The following is a 9,802-nucleotide window of genomic DNA, read 5'->3' on the forward strand; positions in this document are numbered from 1 at the left end:
CGTCGAAGCTAAGATGTCCGAACCGGGCATGCCACATCCACGGCTCCTCGGAGTGCCTTGCTGCTAGGCACACCAGCTACTATACCTTTAGGTCAAGCAGGTAAAACTGGTTTAGGGACCTCTTCACCTTGGCAAGAAGTCGCTGCTCCCGGTCCCGGATCCTAAGGACTCCATCCTTGATCAGTACCTCGCTACCACGCTCATCCAGCTGACCAATGTTGATGATGCTGGAACGCAGCTGCGGGATATAGTATACATCCGTTAGTGCGTGGTGCTCCCTGTTCTGGCACTTGAAGATGATGGTGCCGCGCCCTTGGATAGCCACCCTTGAGCCATCACCAAACTTCACCGTACCGGTAACATCGTCGTCGAGCTCAGAGAATGATTCCTTGGAGCCCATCATGTGGTTACTAGCACCAGAGTCCAGATACCACTGCTGCTCCTGGTCGGCACCCACATGTTTGAGGTGGACTTGGGCGCATGGTTCGTTGAGGTTGACAGTCTTAAGGGCCTTCCTAGGTCTTTCAACCATCGTCACCTCTTCCCTCTCCTCGGCCTCGACGTCGTGTAGTGCACAGAACGTCGCCATCAGGATAGTGGCATCATCCTCATCATCGACTTGCGCCAGGTGAGCCTGAGCCTTCTTCTCCTGCTTGCGATTTGGGTACTCCCATGCCCAATGGCCCATCTTCCCGCAACGCCGGCAGGCATTGGGGTCGACCTGCTTCTTCTCCGAAGAAGCCTTGCCGCGGCGCTTGCCATCGCCACCGCAGTTGGAGGAGGCTGCCTTCCTGGAGTTCCTCTGAGCAGCCCACTCTTCTTCCATCAGCAGGAGTTTCCCACTGTCCTTCGTTGTTGTCGCCTGCAGACGGCCTATCACATCCTCAATGGTGAGGGTGGACAAGTCCAACATCGTCTCTATTGAGAGAGCGATCTAGATGTACTATGCTGGCACGGAGTGGAGGTACTTGGAGACCACCTCCTCTTCGTCGATGGTGACACCATGGCTCTTCAGCTTGCTGATGAGCATCTATAGGCAGAGGGAGAAGTCCTCCACCATTTCACCATCCTTGAACTTGAGGTTGGCATACTCCTACTTCAGAAGCTGGGCCGTTGCCTTCTTTGCGCGGTCAAAACCGACGCGCATCGCCGCAATAGCCTCCCACGCCTCCTTAGCCGAGCTCTTCACCCCCAATGGCTCCCTATACTCCGCCAGTATAGTAGCAAGGATAGCCTCCAACGCTGACATGTCATCCTCCTTATTGTCGGTGCCCTTGATACCAGCATTCTAGAGCCGTCGGGCTCTGAGCTTGACCTTCATGGCCACCAACCACTCTCCATAGTTGGTGCGAGTCAGTGTCGGCCAACTGGTGTCGCTGACCTCCCGCACCGTGCGAACAACAACCTTCGGTCGTGGCTGGGCAGCCACAGCAGTGCCACTGCTGTTGCCCATACCCGAACCACCCGTCATCGCCAGCGGTTAGTCTGGCGACGACGCTTGTATGGCTTTGATACCAACTTGTTGGCCCACAGGATCACCGGCTCAGGTGAGTGAACCACTCACTGGTCTTGCCGAGCACCCACTAGTCGTGCCGACCATGAACAAGCGTTATCCGTCCCCACACACTATGGGTGGAGCTAGAAGAAGGGAGAACAGAGCATACACACATAGTACAATACACCAGCGTTGGCCGAAGCCCTGTCTGAGAGATGGTAAATCTGAACTCTCTTTACTGAGTTGTTGTGGTAGTCTATTTATACAACTCTATCCATTTAGTCCTAGTACAGCTGCCCTACAGCAATAGTGACTAGACAACATACAGGGCTGACTCTGCGCCGGCCACTACATGTGCCTACAGTGCTACAGGTGAGTAGTTCGGCACCTACACCTGCAGCGGCTATAGTATCACAGCAGGGGGCATTTTCAGCGCCGTCTTCCCCTTGCTGTGTTCACACAAGGTAGCAGTAGATTATCTAACACTTACATCTAGAATCTCAGCATGAACCACAATCAGTGTATCGTCGGCGTATTGCAAAATGGGGCAGACATCATCTGTCAGAGGATGACAGACTCCTCCATTGAACTGTATGTAGCGGCGCTGAAGAACATCAGCTACCAACAAGAATAGATAGGGGGAGGGAGCATCTCCTTGCCTTAGTCCTTTCTTGCAGGTAAACCACGGGCTAGGGCAGCCGTTTATTACAACCGTGGACCATGTGATGTGGTCTGAAGCTGTTGCATCCATCTGCACCATCTTTGTGGGAAGCCTCTACACCCTGTTCGTTTGATCATTTTTGTGGCTTATAAGCCGGCTAATGCTATTTTGTTGTGAGAGAAAAACAATGTATCATGGCTGATAAGCATGGTAGATATGATCAAGCGAACGGGGTGCTGGCCTCTAGGATTGTCTGTAAGCTATCCCAGCTAGAGACTGAATCGGATCGTCACACTTCCAGTGAAAAGAGGGTCTTTATTATATGTATTATTTTTTGGTGATGAGCTCCTCGAACCATTACTCGTTCTTACCGTAGAGATGACCCTTCTAGTGATTTTACGTTGAAGCTTATCATCGTTGGCTTAAAAATGTATGCGCACCGCGCATGATGCATAGCCATGCTGGATTGTTGGCGAAGCTTCTGGTGTGGCCTCTCGCTCAGGACCACTAATCAGGAAATCCAACATGCATTGGCAGCTGACATGGCCCAACCTACGCCTCTCGCCTCATTTGTCAGCAGTCAGCACCATCGCTATTTAACTTAGCAGGCCATGCTAGTTTTTCTCCCCTTGGTTACGATTACTACACCAGTTCATTGGGTACTACCTAACACCAGGGAGTGGCAATCTAAAAAAAAAGTGGTAGTTGTTAGATAATCTTCTGCATCCCTTGTGTGAATGCACAGCAAGTGAAGGCGACGCCGTAAAGGGCTCCCTGCTGTTGCACTGTAGCAGCTATAGGGGTAGGCATCAAATGGCTCATCTGCCGCACTGTAGCCACAGCAGGGGCAGGTGCCAAAGTCAGTCCTGCTGTCGCATCTAGTAACTATAGCACACGATAGCTGTACTAGAACTAGATGGATAGAGTTGTATATATAGTTTGCCACTACAACTTAGTAAAGAGAGTTTAGATTTGCCATCTTCTATATAGAGCTGCGGCCAACGCTGGTGCTTGTACTGTGTGTGTGTTCTGTTCTCCCTCTCTTCTTCTACCTCTAGCCATAGTGTGTGGTCGGACAACGTCTGTCGTGCTCGGCCATGGTCGGCAAGACTGGTGAGTGGTCGACTCACCTGAGCAGGTGATCTTGCGGGCTAACAAGTGGTATTGGAGCCATACAAGCACCGTCGCAGGACAAACTGCTGGTGATGACGGACGGTTTGGAGATGGCCGACAGTAGTGGCACTGCTATGGCTGCCCAGCCACAATAGAAGGTCGTTGTTTGCATGGTGCGGGAGGTCAGCGGCACCAGTTGGCCGATGCTGACTCGCACCAACTATGGAGAGTGGTCGGTGACCATGAAGGTCAAGCTCAGAGCCCAATGGCTTTGGAATGCTGTTGACAAGGACACCAACAATGAGGAAGATGACATGTTAGCGTTGGAGGCTATCCTTGCTGCTTTACCGGTAGAGTACAGGGAGCCGTTGAGGGCAAAGAGCTCTGCTAAGGAGGCGTGGGAGGCTATTGCAGCGATGCGCGTTGGTTCCGACCGCGCAAAGAAGGCGACGGCCTAGCTTCTGAAGCAGGAGTACGCCAACTGAAAGGATCAAGATGCCTAAGAGGGGGGGGGTGAATTGGGCTAATTCTAAAATTCTTTGCAATAAATAAACCCTACACTTAGCCCACTTCATCCCTTGTGCCTAGAAAGTAAATTCTATTGATCTACCGCATAAAAGTTTAGCACCCTAAGTTCCAATCCTACTCTAGCATGACAATTCTAAGAATGTAAAGACAAGAATTGAATTGCTCATATGTAAATGCTTAAAGTAAAGAGAGGAGAAGGAACACGGCGATGTTTTGCCGAGGTATCGGAGAGTCGCCACTCCCCACTAGTCCTCGTTGGAGCACCCGCGCAAGGGTGTAGCTCCCCCTTGATCCGCGCAAGGATCAAGTGCTCTCTACGGGTTGATTCTTTCACACTCCATCGTGGTGAATCACCCACAACCGCTCACAACTTGAGTTGGGTCATCCATAAGCTCCGCTAGATGATCACCAAACTCCCAATCACCACCAAGCCATCTAGGTGATGGCGATCACCAAGAGTAACAAGCAAGAACTCTCACTTGACCACAACAAGCCTAATGACAAGGGTGGATGCACACTTGCTACTCTCTTTTCACTAATGAGGCCTTAATCTTGGATTCTCAAATCTCAATCACCTCACTAGGCTCTTGCTCTCCTTGTCACTCTCAATGGTGTTTCTTAGCTGTTGAAATGGGCAAGAGTACTCCCTTGGATGAATAGAGGAAGTATTTATACCCCCTCATTCAAAACGAACCATTATGTGCTTGAGTCAGCACTGTGCGGGGTGACCGGACGCTCCGGTCAAGGTGTCCAGACGCTCTGGTCAGTTCTCCCCGCCATAGAGCCGTTAAGTTGTGACCAGACTCTGACCTGCGTCCGGTCAGTACTGACCGAACGCGCCCGATCACAAAAACTACTCTCTGGAACCTTACTGATGTTGACCGAACGCTGGAGCCTAGAGTCCGGTCAGTAACCGGAACCTGACCAACGTCCAATCAGGATTCTCCTTCTTTGGAACCTTACTGGAGTTGACCGAACTCTGGCACCCAGCGTCCGGTCACTTTTCACTCAGCGTCCGATCGCATCCAGACGACTTCACTTGATCAAATGAACTGACCGGACTCTACTGCCAGCGTCCGGTTGCACCGAGACCAGTGTCCGGTCAACATTTGACCCTCCATTCACTTCCAACTAGAAATCATATATGAATGAAGTTTTCTCCAATTGATCTAAGGGCTACTTCGGAGCTACCTAGTGCTAGATTTGACAAGTGTGCACCACACCTAACCCACTAGACTTACCTAGGTCAAGCTACTAGTCCATACCCCCCTTAATAGTATGGCCAAAGGAAAAACAAAGTCCTAAACTACTCTAAGTGTCTCTTCAACACCAAACGACACTTAGAACTAGTCCATCCTTAACCTTGTCGTCCATCCTTTGAAAACTGAAACGATTTCCATCATAGGGGCATGCCAACCATGATTGCCCAATCAATTGCCATTACCATGACCTAACTTAATTGCCTCTGCAAAACACACGTTAGTCATAGTAATCTCGTATTGTCATTAATCATCGAAACCCATCTAGGGGCCTACATGCTTTCACCAACCTCAAGTTCAAGGATGGTGAAATGGTGGAAGATTTCTCCCTTCGCCTGTAGACGCTCATCAGCAAGCTGAAGAGCTACGGCGTCACCATCGACGAAGAGGAGGCGGTCTCCAAGTACCTCCACTCTGTGCCGACAAAGTACATCCAGATCGCTCTCTCCATAGAGACGATGCTGGACTTGTCGACCCTCACCATCGAGGATGTGACAGGCCATCTGCGGGCGGTGGACGAGCACCTGGAGTAGGCGACAGCAACGAAGGACAGCGGCACACTGCTGCTGACAGAGGAGGAGTGGGCTGCTCGGAGGAACTCTGGGGTAGCCTCCTCTAGCCACGGTGGCGATGGAAAGCGCCGCGGTAAGACTTATTTAGAGAAGAAGAAGCAGGTTAACCCTAACGCCTGTCGGCGTTGCGGGAAGATGGGCCATTGGGCACGAGAGTGCCCAAATCGCAAGCAGGAGAAGAAGGCCGAGGCACATCTGGCGCAAGCTGATGATGATGATGAGGCAACTATTCTGATGGCGACGTTCTACGCACTGCACGACATCAAGGCCGAGGAGAAGGGAGAGGTGACGACGGTGGAAGGACCTGGGATGGCCCTAAAAGTTGTCAACCTCGACGAATCATGCGCCCAAGTCCACCTCGAACGTGTGGGTGCTAACCAGGAGCAGCGGTCGTATCTGGACTCTAGTGCTAGCAACCACATGATGGGCTCTAAGGCATCCTTCTCCGAGCTCGACGACGATGTTACCGATACGGTGAAGTTTGTTGATGGCTCAAGGGTCGCTATCCGAGGACACGACACCATCATCTTTAGGTGCTAGAACGGCGAGCACCACGCGCTGACGAATGTATATTACATCCCGCAGCTGTGTTCAAGCATCATCAGCTTTGGTCCGCTGGATGAGCACAATAGCGAGGTACTGATCAAGAACGGAGTCCTTAGGATCAGGGACCAGGAGCAGCGACTTCTTGCCAAGGTGAAGAGGTCCCTGAACCGGTTGTACCTACTTGACCTAAAGGTAGAGCAGCCGTTGTGCCTGGCGGCAAGGCACATCGAGGAACCGTGGCTGTGGCATGCCTAGTTCGGACATCTCAGCTTCGACGCGCTTGGTCGACTGGAGAAGATGGTCTGAGGGCTACCCCACATCAAGCACGGAGGTGAGCTATGTGACAGTTGCCTAGCCGAGAAGCAGAGGAGGCTACCATTCCCAAAGGTGGCCAAGTATCACGTGGAGGATGCTCTCGAGCTCATCCACAGTGACCTCTGCGGGCCGATCACACCAGCCACAAACGGTGGTCAGCGGTACTTCCTCCTACTCATGGATGATTGCAGTCGCTACATGTGGCTGCAACTCCTGATGAGCAAGGACGAAGCGGCGGCGGCGATCAAGAAGTTCAAGATGCGCATGGAGGTCGAGAGCGACAAGAAGCTCCGCGTACTGAGGACTGATCACGGCGGTGAATTCACTTCGGTGGAGTTCGCTGCATACTACGCGGATCAGGGTGTGGTGCGACACCACACCGCGCCATACTCGCCACAGCAGAATAGCATGGTGGAGCGACGGAACCAGACGGTGGTCGGCATGGCACGATCCATGATGAAGGACAAATGCATGCCGATAAGGTTCTGGGGTGAGGCGGTGACCACAGCGGTGTTCATCCTCAATCGCGCTCCCACCAAGGCCCTGACAGGCAAGATGCCATTCGAAGCTTGGCTTGGACGCAAGCCAAGCGTGTCCTTCCTCTGGACATTTGGCTGCATCGGCCACATCAGGAAGACAAAGCCGATCCTCACCAAGCTGGAAGACAGGAGCACACCGATGGTGTTCCTAGGCTACGCGGAGGATACCAAGGCGTACCGGCTCTACGACCCACGCAGAGATAAGGTACTTGTCTCACTCGACGTCGTGTTCGACGAGAAGGTGGCTTGGGACTGGAACAGTCCGAGCAAGGGGGAAGCTAGTGGCTTCACCAACACCTTCGTCATCAAGCACTTGGTCATCCACGGTGGTGGAGACGCTGGGGAAGAGGTGATGAGCACTCCAAGAGGGGTACCGAGCACTCCGGCGTTAGAGCCGAGCACTCTTGGAGAGGTGCCGAGCACTCTGTGAGGGGTACCGAGCACTCTAGGAGTGGAGCCAAGAGGTCCTGCAGTGGTGGCGACCACTCCAGGACGAGTGTCGAGCACTCCCGTAGCAGAGCCGAGCAGTCTTGCAGTGGTGCTGACCACTACAAGACTGGTGCCGAGCACTCCAGGAGGGGTGCAGACCACTCTAGGAGTGGTGACGAGCTGTCCAGGAGTAGTGCCGAGCACTGCAACCAGGATGTCGAGCACTCCGGTGGAACAGGGAACTCCATCGACGCCGATCGAGTTCGCCTCACCTCCAAGTGACATCACTAAGTTCGTGGATGCCTTCCACAAAGGTGTGGAGGTGCGGTTCCACAGGTTGGATGACATCGTCGGCGGGACAGGGCCCTCAAGCCTGGCTAGTCGGTTGCTCAATGACCAAGAGCTATTGCTCGTCAGTGTTGAGGAACCACCCACATTCGCGCTGGCCGAGCATGATGAAAACTGGCGACGGGCGATGCTGGCGGAGATGAAGGCGATTGAGGAAAACGAGACATGGGAGCTTGTCAATCCACCTCTAGGATGTCGTTCGATCAGCCTGAAGTGGGTGTACAAGGTCAAGCGGGACGAGCTCGGTGCCATTGTCAAGCACAAGGCGCGCCTCGTGGCCCGAGGCTTTGTTTAGCATGAGGGCATCGACTTCGAGGAAGTCTTTGCGCAGTAGCGCGCATGGAGTCTGTCCGTTTGCTACTAGCTTTGGCAGCAGCAAAGAACTGGCGCGTCCATCATTTGGACGTTAAATCGGCCTTCCTCAACGGTGAGCTGGCGGAGACGGTCTTCGTCAGGCAACCTCTGGGTTTCGCCGTCAAGGGAGCGGAGCTGTGGGTGCTCCAACTGCACAAGGCGCTCTACGGGCTGTGGCAGGCCCCACGAGCGTGGAATGCCAAGCTTGACGCCACGCTGGACGAGCTTGGGTTCACGAAGTGGGCAACCGAGCACACGCTCTACACGCGGCGATGGGGGAAGGAGGAGCTCATCGTCGGCGTGTATGTGGACAACTTGATCGTCACCGGTGCGCATGCGGAGGACATCGACAGCTTCAAGCATGAGATGGCTGCTCGTTTTTGAATGAGCGATCTCGGCGCACTCTCCTACTATCTCGGCATCGAGGTGAGATAGGGGAAGGCGGCACTCACGCTTGGTCAGAGCGCGTACGCCTCTAAGCTATTGGAGCGGAGCGGCATGGCTGAGTGCAAGCCATGCGTGACTCCGATGGAGGAGCGGATGAAGCTGACGAAGGCCATCACCACGGCGAAGGTAGATGCAACACTCTACTAGAGCATCGTTGGCGGACTACGCTACCTAGTCCACACGAGACCGGACATTACGTTCGCCGTGGGCTACGTCAGTCTCTTCATGGAGGATCCTCGAGAGGATCACTGGGCTGCGGTGAAGCGGCCGTTGCGCTACGTCAAGGGGACGGTGGATCAAGGGATCGTCTTCCCCAAGACAGGGGGAAACAGGCTGCAGCTCACTGTGTTCAGCGATACAAACATGGCGGGGGACATCGACGGACAACAGAGCACCTCTGGTGTGCTCGTCTTCCTCGGGTCGGCTCTAATTTCATGGCTGTCGCTGAAACAAAAGGTGGTGGCACTGTCTACGTGCGAGGTAGAGTACGTAGCGGCGGCCACAGCGGCGTGCCAAGTTATGTGGCTGCGCCGGCTGCTGGGCGAGGTGACCTGTGTGGAAGCTCAACCACCAGCACTGATTGTGGACAACCAGCCCGCCATCGCCCTCGCGAAGAATCTGGTTCTCCACGACCGGAGCAAACACATCGACATGAAGTTCCACTTCCTCAGGGACTGTGTCAATGGAGGGCAGATCGTCATCGAGTTCGTCAAAACTGGTCGGCAACTCGCGGACGTCCTCACCAAGCCGCTCAGCCGTCTTCGACTCACGGAGCTAAAGAAGATGATCGGCATGGATGGGGTTCAAGGGTAGCAGAAGGATTAGGGGAAGAATTGTTAGATAATCTTCTATATCCCTTGTGTGAATGCACAACAGGTGAAGGCGGCGCCGTAAAGGGCTCCCTGCTGTTGCACTGTAGCAGCCGCAGGGGCAGGCGCCGAACGGCTCACCTGCCGCAATGTAGCCACAGCAGGGGCAGACGCCAAAGTCAGCCCTGCTGTCGCATATAGTAACTGAAGCACACGGCAGCTGTACTAGAACTATATGGATACAGTTGTATATATAGTTTGTCACTGCAACTCAGTAAAGAGAGTTCAGATTTGCCATCTCCTGTACAGAGCCCCGGCCAATGCTGGTGCTTGTACTGTGTGTGTTCTGTTCTCCCTCTCTTCTTCTACCTCTAGCTATAGTGTGTG

At 53.6% G+C, this 9,802-nt stretch overlaps 1 protein-coding gene across 1 annotated transcript; it reads left to right on the forward strand.

Moving 5' to 3' along the window:
• Positions 1–8,831: 8,831 nt before the first annotated feature.
• LOC136470316 (secreted RxLR effector protein 161-like) lies at positions 8,832–9,500 on the forward strand. The gene is made up of 2 exons (XM_066468201.1): positions 8,832–9,227; positions 9,483–9,500. The coding sequence occupies exons 1-2, from the start codon at positions 8,832–8,834 to the stop codon at positions 9,498–9,500; spliced, it is 414 nt and encodes a 137-aa protein (XP_066324298.1).
• The last annotated feature ends 302 nt before the right edge of the window (positions 9,501–9,802 follow it).

The sequence above is a fragment of the Miscanthus floridulus genome, chromosome 8, assembly GCF_019320115.1.
Source record: "Miscanthus floridulus cultivar M001 chromosome 8, ASM1932011v1, whole genome shotgun sequence".
NCBI lineage: Eukaryota > Viridiplantae > Streptophyta > Magnoliopsida > Poales > Poaceae > Miscanthus > Miscanthus floridulus.

Bases quoted from the DNA above. Each gene is read 5' to 3' on its own strand.
- LOC136470316 (XM_066468201.1), top strand. From the start codon at position 8,832: ATGGAGGATCCTCGAGAGGATCACTGGGCTGCGGTGAAGCGGCCGTTG.